Raw genomic sequence first — 19,119 nt, 5'->3', positions numbered from 1 at the left:
TTGTTGAATTTGGTAGTATGATAATGCAGTGATTTAGCTGATATCACAATTCCAATGCTGTAGCTTTTGCGAGCGAGTTTTTTTTCTCGTATCGTCATTTTCCTAAAATGTAAATACTGAGTTCCATATAGCATCCTGTTGATATCTGTCTCGATATTTTTGTCCTTGACACTATCTACCATGTGTTGCAATACATTTGTTCCTCTTAGTATTGGTATTTGACTGTTATATTTGCCAGCGGATACACCAAGTATAGTGGAAACTGAAGTAGTTCATCCAATGATTTTGTTTTCCTTCATTTTGGGTGGTTAACTTAATATGGCAATTATTGATCATCAGCACATTTCACTTTTAGTAGTTCATTTATCAGATGAACTTTGTTTCACATAAAAATCATTGCTGATTGTTGAAACAGCAGAACTACTAAATGAGCTTACTTTCTTTCTTCACTTGCTTCAACTTCTGAGGTTCACTTATTCTATTCCTATTTGGACTTCTGTAATGAGGTATCTTCTCCTGCTGTGGGCTAAACGCACAACATCTACGTGTTAAGAATCTTGTCCTTTTTCCTGCATCTATAGCATAGAGGTACTACGTTCCCTGTCCGTTGTAGAGCAAAATCCTGATTGTCGTTATGTCCATCGTGCTCGAATTCATAACTTTACCCTTGATTATACCTTGGACCAATGTAATTTCTGTATTGATGACGTCTATTGTATGACTTTCCAGATGTGACATCCCCATCCTCCTCTGCACTGTGGCAGAATTCTATGATATGGTTCACCAAGATCTTTGCAATTTCAGTTTGTTGGCCCTACACTGTCCTTCTGATTTTTTATTTCCAAAGCACTGTCTTGGTGGTAAACTGTTGAATCATTCCTTAAATTTGAGTTTCTTAATCTATTTAATTGTGCCTTCTTATTTTCATGTCCTTGTTTACAAGTCTGATCTCCTTGCCATTTACTTGAAATTGGACAAAACATAAAATTTGTAAACAATAATACCCTTAATCCTTGATGTAATCAATTCCAGTTTTTTATCATAATTTCTCATAAGTATCCTTATTACTTGGTTGCACTTCCTTTGATAACCGCTTTATGTTCTCCTTCGTTTCAAATCTTTCTATTTCAGAACGCAGATATAAAGTATGTTGAGCGCCTATCAACCAGTTTATTCGCATATATGTACAATTAACACGCGACTTTAAGTAGCGATGCACTGGATGATGCCAAAATTCCAAATACAATCTATCTGCAAAATACAATGAAACATCTTTAGTTATACATTATATATATATATATATATATATCTATATGTATAAAAAAAGCGTAAAATCTGGTTGATTATTGCTCGTCGAAACCGCTTTACGTGACCAACTTCTTATATACTATGACAACTACCCTTATTTGTGCTTACGCGTATAAATTAATCCCCACATACAACTAATAGAAAATGATTTCTAAAAATCTCTTCCAAACGACATATCTAACTCATGCACTCCTTTCCGTTGTCATGCATTGTAGAACTGTATAATGGTGGTTTCTCGTCGTTCTGTTTCGCCCGCGTGGCTCAGTGATTAGAGCGTCTGCCTTAGAGTCGTGAAGTAAGGAGTCGATCCTTACGTCGCGGGTTCGAATCCCACTGTGGGACGTGGAGACCGGTCCTGTGGATGATACCTTATAAACCAAGGTCTCGTGTTGCAGTAGGTGCTGGCACGAAAAAGATCCCTCACTGCTCTATGGCCCTAAGTGCCGAACATAGGACAAAAGTTGTAGCTCTCCACCGGCAAGTGGTGGCGTCTCGTTATGAGTGAAAATTCTCGAGAGAGGCGTTAAACAACATACAATCAATCAAACAATCGTCGTTCTGTAGTACCAAATACACTCTCCATCCTGTCCACTATATAATTAACAATGGCTCCAGTACCAAGTCCCGTAGATTTTTTTCCTGCATCTACTTTCGATGATCTAAGGGACTGAGCAATTGCTTTCTCTTGTTTTTATCATTGTTCCTAGATTTGTTCGTGTTTTTTAGGGGGAGGGGGCATTCTCGCCGAAAACTTTTTTTCCCTGTGTAATCGTTTCTATAATATTCTTTTTTAATCATTCCCCGTTCGTTTTGTTCTCCTATGTCCTTATCGAGATCTCTTAAGTACAATCTACAATTGTTGACCTTTCATTATGAATGTGCAACCCCAAATTCAACTGGAATTGTTATGCTATTGAAGAAGATTATCTAATATATTTGGAAAACTTCCAAAAGAAATTATATGTATACAGTTTATCTTATGATATGATCTTCTATCAATCTGCTGTAATTGTCATGGGTACCAATTGTGTCCCATTATTGGAAGACCTGCTTTTGTATTCATATGAAGCAGAATTTATTCAAAAACTACCACATGAGACGAAAACATTAGCCTTGACTGCCAGCTCGACATTTTAGATATTTCGATATTATCAATCAACAATAGTTACTTCCATTCATAAATAGATTCTCAATACAAATGAACTACAAATGAAAGACACCAGGCCAAAAAGCTGATATATCTACTTCATATATGGATATTTTATTAGAAAGGGGCGTTTATTGTAACCTGACAAAACTTTATGATTAACCTGATGACTTTAACTTTCCTGTCGTCAATTTCCCTTACTTATGTTGCAATATACTTTTGTCACTTGCATATAGGGCTTATGCATCCCGGTTGATTCGATACGCAAGAGGATATTTCGTATGATCAGTTGTTAAAAGAGGCAAGCTATCAATCAACAAGTTGATGAAACAGGGATATTTTCAGTCTTAGTCATCATTTCGCAAGTTCTATCGTCTATACAGTGACCTACCTTATCAGTAAATACAATCTACATTTATTATTAGGTCAAATACTGACAAACAGTTTTCCTTCCACCTGATAATACATTATTTTTTCGTTTACCCAATCACGACAAAGAGCACACGGTGGTTATGACCGGTTGAAGGGGATGTTTATTCCTCCATGATACCTGATCCCACCTCTGATGTTTTTTAGAGGTTTGATTGCTCGGCTCCCGACTTATATTCGTTAATTGAATGGGTTTGACCTTGAGTACTGTTCGTTATTTCCATATTTCATGAAACTTTCATTAATGTTCTCGTCACATTGTATTTGAAATTTATTTCACTTTTTCTTATTTTTAATATTTTTTAGCTCTTCTGGTCAGAGACCAGAAGAGCTTATGCGATACTAATGCGTCTGTCTAGCTGTCTAGCTGTCTGTCTGTCTGTAAACTATTTTTCAAAATGCTACTCCTCTTAGAGTTTTGGTCTGATTTCAATATAACTTGGCACACAAGTAGAGTTTACTAAGATACATAATTCTGTGAATCTTTTTTTTTTCATTTCGATGAACGGTGTTGCCGTGGTTACGAAAAAATAGAAATTTCTTTGAAATACATTCAAAATGATACGCCTCCCACATGCAGTTTTGGTTTAACTTTAATATAATTCGGTACACTAGTAGACTACACTAAGATACATAATTCTGTATATAGGTTTTTGATTTCTGTGAACGGTGTTGACGTGGTTACTAAAATTAGAAATATCTGTGAAAACTTTCAAAATGCTACTCCACCTACAGTTTTGGTCTGATTTCAGTATAACTTGGTACACAAGTAGACTACACTAAGGTACAAGATGTGGCCCACAGCCTACGACCTTGGGCAACAGTTTGCACTCCGATCCAACAGATCGACTGTTTCCCTCTACCCCAGTCAACAACTGTATACTGCTACTTTTCTCTTCCTTTGTTATAAGTACAACCCAGTAGAGCGTCAATCTCGTCAGAGTCTTCTGGTTTACAATATTCAGGGTAGAATATAATTAACTTATCCATGTGTGTGATGACCCTCTGTGGCATATAAAATGTTCATTTCCATTATTTTGCATCGCAGGATCCATATTTTTTTCTGGGTAATCTAATAATATAAAAAAAGTGTAATGGAGATGGTTTCCATCGTCTCCAGTAGGAAAATGAAAAGTATCTGTGGTGTCCAAGATCTCTTTTTTCGTGCTTTCTTGTTTTAATATTCAATACACTCCACCATTACACCCAAATATACAAAGTTCTTTTGTATTGCTTGTAATCTATTGTGTTGGTTAACGGATTGGAAGGTTTTCTCTTTCAAAATAGCTATTTATTAGTTTACGAGCAAAAAATTCAAAGAGGGAAAAATAGCATAGTGCATAGTGTTTCTGAAAAGCACAATTACAACAACATTTGTTCTGATAACATATTAGAAGTCTGTCAATTTCATGCCATAGGTCTTAGTGCCAAAGAAAACAACTTAGATGACCATTTTGTATTATCGGTCTGGCTTGGAGTAATGGTAAAATGCATTGGGGCATCACCCCTCTTATCAAACAATGCAAAGTCACTGCAAAGAAAAAACAAAGTGTCTGAAATAAATAAACAATCTTCACTAAGGTGTCACTACAAGGCCTCAAAACATCGATCTCAATAAGGAAAGCAATATCAATGTAATAGCACTGCGAGAAAATTAATTATAAACAGAGCTGCGATTAGTTTTGACACTTGTCTGTAACATCTAGGAGACAAATGAATCTGTGCGAGATTCAGCGACAAGACAATTATACTGCAACCTTAAACTTAAAGCACTGGATTTATTCTTGGACTTTATAGGTCCAGAGACAGAAAGGTCAACTGTTACAAGTAGATTAGGAAAATATCATAAAATCATTTTTTAATAATACATGTAATTTTAAGAGAAAAAAATGTCAAAGCACCATATTTTAACAATTCATAAAATGTGCTACCATACATCGATTTCTTTTTCAGATTTTTTTAAATGTCAACTCGAAATGAAATCATATATTATTCTACACTTTTTAAGCCCCTCTTCGACAAAGGGAGAGCATATTGCTTATATTGAAAAGGAATTTGGTATACAGAATTATCATTAGAATATTTAAATCAAGTTCTGATTTGGGTATGATCTAGTTGCAGGACTGGACATGGCTCTCCGAAATAAATATATATATTGACAGATCGGAGTCTTTCAATATATTTTTCGGATAGCTACAGTTCTGCAGGTAGGTATGATCGAGCCATTTTGGACAGAGAACTTGATGCCCCTTGGACTTAGAAAAATTCCAATTATTTGCACTTTCCATTCCTTTTCTTTGCAGAGGTTGCACATATTGAAATGAAATTTGGTATTCAGAATTATCATGAAAATATTTAGGCCAAGATCTGTTTTGAGTGTGAGACATGACCCTTGGACTTAGAAAAATTCTGGACAGTCATTTAGAGGAGGGACATAAGTATTTTACAAACATCTCTTGTTTTTAAAAAGAGTTTTTTTCTTTTTATTTATCGTGATAAACATCAAAAAAAATCATAAAGTAACATGTTGTTTTAAAATTTAGTGGCCATTATTAAACGGTGAAAGATAAAATATTCTAAAAGAATACGACCTTGACATGACCTTGTAGAAAATTTAGGTCAATAGCATGATGGATATAATTTGATGATGCAAGAAAAAATGTTAGTGTTTCAATGGTATGAAATTTTTGTCTTTTTTTCAAAGCTTAAAATCGTCGATTTGTTTGCCTCTTTCTCTCATGACTCTTCTTGGCTTTCGTAGGAAATGCCATTCGGAATTCCCTCTTCCTAGATTAACCAATCAAAACGCGGAGCGCGGCAGGGAAACACCTGTCTTACGCAGAGCTCACATGCTGCCGAAAGTGACTTCACTGAACTCATAGAGCTCTTGAGAGATCGTCGATATAAGATTCGCTGTTTTGTATTTCCTTCAAACATTCAGGACTACTTCAAGTCGAGTGATTCAGTGTACAAACGTTGAAATTCTTTTCCGTTTTGACATTTTTTCACCTGTCCGTCCAAATGTCGGTGCCCGCTACGGCGATAGCTTCACCAGAAGCCTACAAGAATGCCAAACTAATGACTGTTCCTGATGTCGATATAGACAAAAGTGGAAAATTCAAATACGTGTTAATTAAGGTGCACGACCCCTCCGGGGATCGGGTATTCAAACACATTGTGAGAGGGTACGGCAGATGTGACTACCACGGTAAGTGATGATGATGCTCGTCTTGTTACTGTTCGATGTGCACTCTGATAATTGGACATGGCGTGCACATTGTAGAAATTGACTCAAGTTAATATGGGGGGAACTGTAAAGTGAGTTCTTTTAATATAATGTATAACAGTGTCACTGTAACAGAGAGATGGGGTACTTTTAGAAAAATAATAATTTAAAGTTAAACAAAGAGGTTTGGGGAAAGTCAAGAAGCAAGAACTGTCAACAAGCATTTGCATGGCAAAGGCATTTCCTGCAAGCAGTTCATTAACACATACTGTTAGTGTATGGATCATCTTGTGCTACTATCTCCAATGCCTATGACATGAATCTTGCAAACAGTACCCTTATTTTGAAATAATTTTTATAATTTAGTACTTATATGGCTTACATTGACTTATTATCATAGTTCCTTAGTTTATCTTGAAGCACTTTGCTTTTTACCATGTTTACATTGTTAACTTTAGTCTTTACAAAAAATTGAGCATACTTATACTCAGTCTGGCAGTTCAAATATTCAAACTTCCCAAGATGTGGACCTTAATGACCAGGAATTATCCTGGCTTGATAGCACTGACATTTAGATCACCATTTCTACTATTTATCTGAGTAATTTGAGATTAAATCTGTAATGGCCATCTGGTTTCCAGATTGATTTTTATTGTGGCATATTAATGCAATGATACAGAGTATTATTTGTACAGCATGGATTTGGATATAAGTGGGTTAATTTACAACAGAGAAGTGTCTATTTGAAATGTTGGTTATTATTTTATTGGATGGTTTGATATCTCTCTCCTGGAAATGTTGAGTTTGTAACCTGGTTTCTTAATCGTTACCTGATTCAGACTCAGATGCCCAGTAGCCCATTATAGGAACATTCCATATGGACTTAAGATTAATCTGGTTATAACCTTAATTTTATCCTTAAACTGTAGGTTGCCTTCTTACCACAATTTCCTCATGGGTCAACTATTCTCTGGTTAAGTTAATCTGGGTCAATTTAACCTAGATTAATATGACCAACAATATTCAATCTGTATCATAGCCATACTGAAATTCTTACTGTGGGTAGGCTCATCTTACACTCCTTCTTAACATATTAACTTTTAATCCAAGCTGTTAACTTGATCGTCTTTTAATTTCCAAAACAATGAACTGTTCTAAGATCTTGCATCCAAATGTGTCTATTCTTGTCCCCAACCTAACGTATACAGGGAAATTTTCGCCCCGTTTTATTTTCGTCCCATCCCTTATTTGGGCATATTTAAAATGGGACAAATTCAAAAATACATTATAATTTCTTAAACAAAAGTATGACTGGGGAAATTTAAAACGGGCAAGATCGTCTGCAAATGTGATAGGGCAAAAATAGCCCTGTATGCGGTATATGCTTTCCTGTCTTAACATCGTCACCAAAACAAAGTCATTATAACAATAAGTATTGTAAATCAGTTTTTGATATTCAGTAGTGTTGCCGAGTAAGAGTTATCTTTTAAGTTGTGGAATCCATCGTTCTGTGGGGTGTATAAACTGGTCCTTTGGATGAGACTATATAAACTGAGGACCTGTGTTGTGCAGTTGCTTGAAAAAATAAGAATCCTGCTCAAACTTCCATGTACAAGGTCTCAAACTTCCATGTACAAGGTCTCAAACTGTAACAATTGATGGTTTCTCAATATGAGTGAATCAAAAAAGATTTGGAAATCTTGTAAAATATGGTTGACTGTATGGTATAACTATTTTTTTTTTATAATCATTTATAAAAGAGATAAAATACAAGAACCTTGGAAACTTAAGTATAGGTACCTTCAGTTCAGTAGAATGATTAGCTAAACTTTTACTTTGCCCTAATTGCATTCAGTGTTTTAGTTAGACTTCACAGTCCAAAAGAATTGATGCCTGTATACATGAACACATCTTTTAAAAAAAAATGAAGATTAGAATTACTAATTAGTACAATTTATTAGGTATTTCTGTTTAATTTAGCCTATGTGTTCCTGGACCTGGTTCCAGCTAGTCCTTAAAAAACAATACTTCGTGATTCATTTCTTTTAGAAAAAAAAAATCCCTGATTGCCGTGTTACACTTTTTGCAGTACTTGGGATTTTTTGTATTTCTGTTTAGTGTGTATTTTTGGTATTTCTGTTTAGTATGTATTTTTGGTATTTCTGTTTAGTGTGTATTTTTGCAGTACTTGGGATTTTTTGTATTTCTGTTTAGTGTGTATTTTTGCAGTACTTGGGATTTTTTGTATTTCTGTTTAGTGTGTATTTTTTGTATTTCTGTTTAGTGTGTATTTTTGGTAAACCTCAAAGAAAAAATCATCAGAGTCTATTTATTATTCATGGACAAAAACTTCATCCTGAAAAGTAAGGTTCAATTTGGCAGCCATCCCCCATTCATTGGTCGGGATAATCAATCACCAATAACCACATTTGTCACAAGAACTAAAAGAGAGAAAATTGACTCATTTGGCACTGAATCGTGATAAGTTTTCCACATTAAGTGAAGTGGACATGTTTATGAAACTGCAGAAATGGTTGTATATAAATAAATGCTTGCTAAAAATTGAAAAATGACATCTTAAAAGCATACAATATGAAATCAGTTGTATTTATTGGTGTTGTTTCAGAGATGATACATGTTTAGTGGATCGTGCAAAAACAATTATCAGTAAGAACATTAAAGAACATATAACCTTGCAGACTGACTTGAATAATATTATTTGCCATGTTTCTTTGTGATGAAGGAGCTGTTTAACATAGCAGTGATATTAAGGATGAGTTAGGGATAGGGGGAAAACAGCCTGACTTTTACCTCCTGCTCAAGCATAGACATTTGCTGAAAGTGATTCACAAACTGTGCCTCCCCTCCCAGTTATAATGTTAGGTCATGTCGGATAGCATTGTTACATAACGGCATTGTTAGAATACAGGGTAATACTCTTGTCTTTCCATTTCTTTATCAGAGCTACCTTTATATATATGGTTAACCATATTTATACAGATGTCAGGACTCAGGTATTTTGTGTAATATTGTTCTACAAATATGTGGCTGTGCTATAGGTTGCAGGAGGCACAATATTTGATAAAAAATGATAATACTTAGAGATTGAGAATAATTGCTTCCTGGAGGAGAAAGTTTGGGGGGCATCAGGTGGGGGTATTGCACTAGGCACTTGTAGCTAGTTTCACCAGCTGTTTCTTGGAAGGATAGGGGAATAAAAATTGACCTCCTAACATAATGATGCTTTAGAAATTTTAGAAACTTGTATTAGAGTTTCACTGCAATAATGATTGACAGAGAATTTTTTTAGTTTCAGATCCAGCAGAAATGAGTGTGAAATAATTGAACCCTTACATTATATGCTTATATGTTTCACCCTGTTCTTGGTCTAGAATGAAATGCCATTAAATTCTCATCTTTTAAGATGTTTTTTGGTGAAGAACCTACTTAATATTAACCCTTATTTCCCTCTTGTGAGTTTTTTTGTGGATCAGGCACAAGATAAATAGAATTGTACATTGTCTGTCATTACACGTGTTTGGCTTGTAACAGTACGTGGTGTGTCTGTTCTGATAAGTCTTGTTTCCACTGAGATGCAGAGTACAGCGTGTCCTCAATGGAATCGCTGCACAGACAAAATTGGTATAGGTAGATACACACAGAACACAGATAAGATCAAGACTTTGTAGACAATGTACAAGTAATTTCCTGAATGGAGTGGAAGTAAAGGGCGTTGATATATATGTTCGAAAAACAACAGGTTCATTTAAAGTGTGAACAGCTTTACTCTCAAAGAAAATCAAGAGTAGGAGAGGCCTAGATGTAACTGTTTCCTAGAATCTCACAAGGCATTGGTCACATTTTCTGATATTGAGGATCTTTCTAAATATCCAACAACCACATTGATTGCTTATCCCGGGCAGAAATTGGTTCTAGCAGAACTTAATTGCCAATATTTCCAAGAGTGAATACAACCCTTGGAAGGCTTTATCCAGACAAACTTAGGTTTTGTCTCCAAGAAATATTGATGCCTTTTAAATATTTCAATCAGAAGCCCAAAGGAATGGCTAATTCTGATCACTCTGTGAATGATTTTTTTTCCCCGGTTTTGAAAACAGTTTTTAGTCAGTGACATAAGGTAAAAATTGAGGTTTTGGGATAGTTTTTTTTTTTTGGGGGGGGGGATCACATTCATCTGAGAATCTGACACATCTGTTCCATCCATATTTGGATATTTTATTTGAAAAAGACTAATGGTAATCTAACAACCAAGCTCTATGAGAAACATGATTACTTTTAACTTTACAAACATCAACTTCCTTTCCTTATGCAGCTTTGATATACCTTCATCACCTGCATACTGAGTTTTTATATCTCAGTTGATTCGATATGCAAGAGCATGCTCTATGTATGAACAATTTTTTAAACTGAATAAATCATTGACAAACAAGTTGATGAAACAAGAATATCAGCAGTCTCGTTTAAAGTCATCATTTCTATGGTTGATACAATGACCTTGTCAGCAAATACAATATATCATTGAGTCAAATGCTGACTAGTGTTTTTCATACTAATTGTTAGTCCATTATTTATACACTGAATTGACGACAGATTTTTCCGTTAATTCCCAATCATGACAAGGAGCACATGGCGGGTTTGACCGATCAGCAGGGAATGCTCACTCCTCCATGGCACCTGATCCACCTCTGATGTTTCGGAGGTCCATGTTTGCTTTGCTCCTGTTTTGTATTGTTTTATGGACTTTTGATCTTGAATACTGTACATTTTCTCCATATGTTTCACACAAGCATGAAAAACACAAGCTTTCAGGTCCTATGTTTTTAGGCAATATATCTTAAAAATTGAACCAGCAGATTAATTGATTTTAAACCTATACGTTAACCAGTAGTCCTAAATTGTTCTTGTGATATGGAAATCATATCAAAGGCCACATGAATAAGACTGAGTTTTAATTATAAATGTAATGTCCATGTCTTGGTGTTGAAAAATGTTTGTGCTTTACGGTTGGGTGTAGCTGATTGACATCTTTCATGCAAAACATCATGATCAGATGACAACATGGAGCTTCCCATGTGACCTTCCAGACTGTGATTGTAATACATGAATGTTGTGTACTCATTCTTTAAATAAAATAAATAATTAAATAAAATTGCTGTTGCTGTTGTTGAAAAGACAATGAATTGAATACGAAAACGTAGACATTTCCACGAACGCATTATCAAGACAGAAACGAAAGTAAAAGCACATGTTAAAGAAAATGGCGGCAAATGAAAAAAGATTGCCGAAGTTTCTATTAAAATTGTGTGCAAATCTTTTACTATGACTAAAAAAAAAAAGAAATAGCATCATTTCAAGATAAGTTATCAATAAATTATGTGTAGATAGCATTTTAACTAAGAATTGAAGCATTCAAAGGTGACGAAAGGCGAAAAATACCCCCATCATACAACAACACATTTTCAAAACGATGTTTTTTTTGGATTTTATTGGGAACTTTTATTACGTTGCCCTCGGTAATACGATATTTTTTCTTGACAAAGTGAACATCGTAATAACGGGACTCTACTGTATTGATAAACTGGATCAAGTTTTCTCATCAGTAGAGAGGATAAAGATTTCTTTATACCTTGCCTTCAATTATGTATTGCTTTGTAATGCTGTCCATTTCCAATCACAGAGTGCCAAGAGGTTAATATCTACATCGTGACTTTGAGTCTATTGGGGGAAACCCGAGTGTGGCCCACCTCTAACAATGTAGAAAATGCATTGTGTGTGTAGTTTGTAAGAATACAACATTCCTTGGCATATATATTGGCATAAGATTCTCTTCATTAAGGTGGCAGGCAATAATTACACATACACATTATCATGTAATATATCTGTTAGCTACTCCATATTCCTGTAATGATCTTTGGCCATCTGTTATCTATATTCAAGTAGCTTTTCAATTTCCACAGTCTCATCTCGTGGGTATTAATGTTTTGTACTGATATAAATTATGAGGTAAAGTATTGGATGATAAAAACTTTTACCTGTGTATATATGTATGGTAACAAGTTATATCTTGATAATGAGAAACTTATTATCAATAAATAGTATTTGATATCTTGCACTAGTTGCTTTTTGAAGTAATGATTTTTAAAAGAAACCTATATTGCAACAATTGTTAGAATGATGAAAATCCAATTATTTGTAAAGTAAATCCATTTGAATTGTGGTTATATTATTTTTATTGCTACCTAGACTGTTTGCTGACTGAAAGTTTGAAAATAAATGATTACTAGGTTACTTATTTCTGAAATCATTTGTGCTAATTAATCCTAATACCACAATATTTTCATCAAACTCTTTACAATATAATGATACAAATGTAAAGGAACAATTCAATTGTTTCAATACTTTCTGACTTTGACCTTCCCTGTGACCTTGACCTTATTATTGCTTATTTTTTGCTTGTATTTTGTGTTTAGCTCACATTCAAATTAATTATTTAACATTTTAAAGATATTTTTATCACAACTCCCACACTGATACATATTTGTGGGAGTTATGCAGTTGTTAATATTTTTCTAACCTTGAACTTCCGTATGGCTTGATTCCATTTAGTCTATTTTTCATTTTGCATTTACAGTGTATGTAAGAAACCGTTCCAGATATTTTCTTTTCAAACTTCTTAATTACATATTGATAAAGCTATTATTTTCTGATCATGACCTTCCATATGACCTAGACCTTACATATGTTATCTTATTTTGATGGTTTAATTTTTTATTCAATTTACTTAAATAAACTTGGATTAAAATGCATTTTTTATAATTGAATGAACTCAAAGATTTGAGGACAATCAGAGACAAGGGGGTGTACTGAGTCTCTGGTCAATCACTCAAAAATATTCTTTGTACTCTTTAAAATAAAGAATTCTGTTGGTCATTCTTCTACATTGATTTTTTTTTTCTTTTTTGAGATTTTAAAGCAACCATTTTGTTTCAAGTAGGAATTCATGTATGCAATGCAGGACTGATTTGTTAGTTTTTTTGCTGAGAAGCCAAAAAAAAAAATGAATTTAGTTCAAACAGTATATATATTTCATCATCTCTTCCTAGACATCCTTTGGTTTTACAGAACTTTTGAACATGAAATGAAAACTATGTACACATGGCTCAACATGTTTTTTTTTTCTACGATTGATGAATTTTCACACATGTGCTTGAACTTCAGAACAGTTTCCTTGACTCTGATCAGGAGTTGAATTGACTGGTGGTAATTGATGAGGCTTTGGAATGAAGGAAAAGTCAAACTTTAGCATCAGGACAGGATTTATCAATGAAATGCCACTTAAATATGTCGAGATATCTAACAGATTGTAAAGAGTTTCAGGATTGACTGGCAGATGCACCTGGCCTGTTCCTGGAAGAGTTTTTTTTTTTGGTATAAATAGGGATTGTTCAACCTTAGGGCTAAGAAAGATGCTTTTTGATAATAGCGTTTAAATATTTTATAAAGAAAAAGTATTCAGCCAAACTTCAGTCTCAAATCTGCTTCTGCATATGAAAATGGAATTTCATAGTCAAGTGGACTTTTACATAAACTACTGGTTCCTTTAAAATTAAAATAGTGACTGATAACTAGATGGTTGGAGTTTTCCCTTTCAGTTTATTTGTTTGTTTATAAGGTTTTTTTCCCGTTATTTTTCACAAGATTTATTGAAAATGACATAATGGTTACAGATGATCATGGGAGACAAATCTGTGGGGAACAGACTCTGGTATGATAATTGTGTTGTTTGTTACAGTCACTAGTAAATCTCCCAGCAAGAACAAGAATCACTAACCGTGACAAATTTATTAGTGTTTTATAGCCTTTGCTAGGAACTTCATTAACTGAGGGATGAATTCTATAACCCTCTATAACACATTTAAAATGATTTTCCTTTGCAGTAAGGTTATTGCAGATCAGTTTATCAGCAGTGAATCAATTTCATTCATTCTTTTTTTGATAGCACAGAGAGCATTTGGACAAGATAAGGGAGAGTTTTCAGTCTGTAAATCTTGAGATTTTTTTCTGCCGAATATTGTGAAAAGATGCTGGAAATTAATTAAATTTTGTGGAAGTGTGTAAGATGCGGTAGGAGACTGGTTGTGTTTTGGTGGAGCTGTGATGTTTTTGGTGTATCTGCAGACTACTATCACCCCTCTGATGATTTATGCCATGCTGTAGGTCAATTGAAAATTCCTCCATTGTTATCTGCCCCTGCAGAGCATCATGTCCTACTGGGCCTAAAACCCAGAAAAAATGTCAAAAATTGATCTAGGCTTCCATCCGACTAAAATGTTTATTGTCTGGAATCAATTAGTTGTATCTACTGACACTAGTCTAGTGATAAAGACAGGAAATCACTGAGTGCACAGTATTTTTTATTACCTCTCCTAGGACGATACCTTACTTATAAGAAATTTTGGAATACATCAAAATGTAAAATCAGAATTGGTTATTATCTTCTGTATTAAACTTCAGCTGTGTACCATACCAGTAATTTTGTATTTCAACAAAAATAATCTCAAACATATAATAAAAGTTTTGTTTTCATAGCTATGTGAGAAACAATATTTGTTGAAGGGTGTATGTATTTTTGAGAAAAATAAGCAATTTTATTTATTTATATATATATATATAAGTATACTGCAAATCACTTTTTATTCACGAGAACTTATGCTTGCGAAAATTTCATTCTCGCATATAATAGAATTCCTCAAGATTATATAGATCAATGACCACAATTCGTGAAAATTTTGTCTCGCTAATAAAGAGTCAATGACTATCTTGTGAAAACAAGGTGTCGCGAAAATTAAATGATCTACAGTATGTATCATTTAATTTCATAATTAATTCATCTACCTCTTAAAAAGAATTGATAATAATCATTAATCCAGTTATTTTATCAATATGGTAAGGTTTATTGTTAAGAAATACTTTCTTGAATATGTGTAAAAAGTTACAAGTAATTTTTCCCTTTTTTCCTCAATATGCCCCCTTACTATAAGGTCATCTCTTTTTGTTGTAGCTGATGTTTATGATGAGGTGTGTCCAGACATAGAAAGTAAGGGGTTGGACTGTGAGTGTGTAGGGGGAGGAAGAATAGAACACGACCCAGTCAAGAAAAAACTGCAGATATATGGATATTCTCAGGTAGGGGTTAACATTATTATTGTCTTGTGCCATGTCATATGTATAAATGTTAGACAAGGTGCCTCAGAGATTTAAGAAATAAAACTTCTTCATTTTAAGGTCAAACACAAAATTCCTGAGAACATACCTTACCCACTGATAATAAATTCAAGGTATTCTTAATATAAGATTATATACATGAAGTACCAAGACTACCATCAGATGTTGTGAGATAAAGAATCAGCATACATTGCAGGGGTTTCTCAATAGATATCAAACGATAAAAAATGTACAAAAATTGCCAAAACATATAGTTTCAGTTTGTATTTACTCAAAGAAGAGGTGTACAGCATCATTAGGTATTATAAAAGTCACACAAAGATCTTTCAGTTATTGGAAGGCTCTAACTGACCAAATAAACTTTATAGATGCATCTTCCAGACATCTTCCACATTGAGATACAGTTCATGTTGGAAAAAATACAAGTATTAACCTAGACATACCTGAATTATCAAATCTGCATAAATGTCTCATGCTTATATGGCTGCAATTTTTTAAATGGAGTCAGATTCATCTTTTTGGGAAAATTCCAATGCTAGTCAAAGATCTGTGAGGTTCTAAGTGTACCAAACTTGTGTGGGGATACATCTTTAGGTATACAGACTACCTGTTGTGATTTGGATGCTGTGTATCTTTTGTATTCCAGATAACTGTCCAGTATTAAGGGTTTGGACTCGATCCATTTCCATGTAACTGAAAGCAACTGCAGACAATTTTTTGGGAATGATGCATTCTTGCATAGAAGTTGTATATTTCACATATGTAGCTTTTTAAAAAAGTATTTTAATGAAGCTGCCACATCTTAAATCATTAATTTGTTTAAGAGACTTTGTTTCATTCCAATATGAATTTTGTATCAGTTTTAAGCTATCCTTGAATGTTTGTCTGCATGTGCTTTTCTGAAAGTTGGAAAAAACATTTAAAGATATTTGGTTCAATTTTAGCAGAGATCAGTCAAAATTTATTCTTATAAGTACAAAATACTCCCTAAAGAAAATTTAAAGGTATTATCAGATGCACACTGAGTTACAGATAAAGATACAGAAAAGAAAATTACAAGAATATATTTATTACATTTAATGGGTTTTTTTGTCGGAATATAATTTTTGTTAATTTTTCTCCAGGGATGTTTAACAATTTGCATTATTTGTCATTTTGAATGAATTTTTCTGCTTTTTCAGGGATTTGGTCAAGCTGATCACGCCATCACAGCCGCTATACTAAGCAGAAAATATAAATATGAAAATATTACATTTTCCAATGAAGGATATTAGCAAAGGGCACAATTAGGATGAAATGACTTATATTTAATGGAAATATTTGCAGATTTGATGCATTTTTTGTCAGCTGGTCTGAAAACTTCCATTGGAGTGGAGAGATAAAGGATTTCTCCAGCTAGTGAGAAGATCTAATTCTCTCCTCTATCCATTGATAAAATGTATTTCTTGTGTATTGTAGTAAACATTATAAGGCTATGTTTCTTGTTGATTTGAAAGTATTTAATGTGTGAACTTTGGAATTAGTTAAATTTTGTTTCTTTTTATCAAATTTATTATGTATTCATGTATTTTTGTGCATTTATTAAAGATGAAAACTCCACATCATTTTGCAAAAAGCATCATAATTCTTATCTCCCTTGATGTATGTAATTGAAGATAAAATTTACAAGAGTATAAGTAGACTGTAGTTATTAAAAAAAATGAAAAATATTTTTTTCTTTGTAAGTCAAAATCAGCATTCCACTTCTTTATTAAACAAATCTGAATCAGTGAGTGAAAAGTATGAGCTTTCATCACTGTAATAGTCTTGGTAATTTTCTCTCTTTGCAGTAAGTGTATGTGTACATGTCATCTGCTTTTTTGTAGGCCAAAATCCTCTTTCAGTTCTGTTTTAATGTGTTTAGTTGATTTTAAATTTTTGTTTTTTGTTCTCCTTGTTGTAATATGTTTACTTTTGTATCAACATTGTACTTGAACCATGCGGACACGTGTCCTTTTACTGCTATCAATACTTGGAAACAAATTGCCTGTTTAAATTTCATCATTTCTCACAAAAAAATTATCTTTTCAGATAAATGAAGCACAGATTTTATTTCCCTTAACTCACAAATTAGTTTCGTGTCATTGGCCATACCTCATACTGAAGCCAAATCTTAAAAGTGCAGTTTTCGGCAATAAAATGTTTTTGTCAGACACATCTATAGTAGAATTTTAATTATTCTTGCTGAAAGTCAGATGATATGTTCTTCAGTGATATTCAATTTTTTCCAAGAATTTGTCATTAAAATATTTCTACCTTAACAAGATTATACTCACAAAATAATGAGGAACCTGTACCAGACATTATGAAAAATTAGTGGATGATTATTAATTTAAGAGAAAATAATATGAAATAATAAGCAGTATTAAAACTTTGGAAGGTTTGCATCTACATGTACTTTCATCATACATCATAATTGACCATTTTGCATACTTGAATCATCAGGCATGTTTTTAAATCATGTTTTATTCACCATCTCTCAAGAGATATTTAAGTTCTGCATTAAAATTTAGTTCAAGGAGGAACAGAATTGAGTGTTTTTCTCTGTAATTATCAGTTATATTCTATACTATTGATATTAAATGGTTGTTCACAGTGTTCCCTTAATGATTTTGTTCTTTGGCTTAATTTGATGTTAAGACTTTAGGCAAATACTGTTGATGCTTTTGTAAACTTTTAGCTGCTGTGATTCAAAAATAAAAAGAAAACAATTGAAAATTTTCAAAGTACTTACAGATTTTCTTCACAATAAAATTGAAAGTGATAATGTATCAGTGAGAGACAGGTTCAATCTCCGGTGGCCAGATACCCCTATAGAGCCCCTGTCTGGAATTTCAGGGGGCCTGTTTTCACTTACATTTGGTGTTTTGCCATACCCTGCAAGTGACAGTTGAAAGATCTGCCAGGGAAAAGCCTGGGTTAGTGTCTTCAGGGAATAAAAGGTTTTTTTAGGAGGGGGAAGATGGTGGACAGTCAGATTCAGTTGGCCATGTAGCTCGGTGGGTAGAACACCTGACTGGAGATTCAGGGGGCCTGGTTCAAATCCCGTTCTGGTCCTTCTCTCTTAGCTTTATTTAGCAGGTTAACTTTACAGTTTAATGACAGAGCACTGGATTGTAATGCTTTTTACTTCTCAAATACAGGATAAGCTGATAGAATTTGATACAAAAAAAATGGAAGAATTCAGTTTTCTTATTTGCAGAATAGTCGCCAGCATGGTGCAGTGGTTAGAGTGTCCGCTCTAGAGTCGAAAGGAAAGGAGCTTATCCTTATTTTTCAAGTTCGAATCCCACTGTGGGACACGGAGACCGGTCCTTTGGAGGCCCTGTGTTGCAGTAGTTGTTGGCACGAAAAAGCCCCCTCACTGCTCTATGGCCATAAGTGCCAGGTTTAGGACAAAAGTAACAGCTATCCATTGGCAAGTGGTGGCATCTCCATATATCTATTTGAGTGAATAATTCTCAAGAGGGAGGTTAAACAGCATACAATCAATCAATTAATATTTGCAGAGCACATAATTTATGGCACATATGCTTGCAATGAATGCAAATGCATATTTTTTAGCTGTGCCAGCTATCCCTGAAGAGCTGGGATAGTAAGCTGCCTGTATAACCAGATCCTCTAACCAAAGAACCTTAAATCTTAGTTTTAATGAGACGTACAACCATGCTCTTCATAACTAAGTTTTATTTTTTCTGCTGAATACCCAGGAGCAAAGATGACT

General features: G+C 33.9%; 1 protein-coding gene across 1 annotated transcript; it reads left to right on the top strand.

Annotated features, from left to right (window-relative positions):
• Positions 1-5,689: 5,689 nt before the first annotated feature.
• LOC134234065 (14 kDa phosphohistidine phosphatase-like) lies at positions 5,690-18,121 on the top strand. Its single transcript, XM_062716128.1, has 3 exons — positions 5,690-6,092; positions 15,193-15,317; positions 16,538-18,121. The coding sequence occupies exons 1-3, from the start codon at positions 5,906-5,908 to the stop codon at positions 16,628-16,630; spliced, it is 405 nt and encodes a 134-aa protein (XP_062572112.1). The 5' UTR covers positions 5,690-5,905; the 3' UTR covers positions 16,631-18,121.
• The last annotated feature ends 998 nt before the right edge of the window (positions 18,122-19,119 follow it).

This window comes from Saccostrea cucullata, unplaced genomic scaffold (assembly GCF_032062105.1).
Source record: "Saccostrea cucullata isolate Sc308-1 unplaced genomic scaffold, CSIRO_AGI_Scuc_v1 ctg221, whole genome shotgun sequence".
In the NCBI taxonomy this organism is placed as follows: Eukaryota; Metazoa; Mollusca; class Bivalvia; order Ostreida; family Ostreidae; genus Saccostrea; species Saccostrea cuccullata.
The sequence above is the reverse complement of the archived record's forward strand: the minus strand, read 5'-3'. Positions and strand labels throughout refer to the sequence as shown.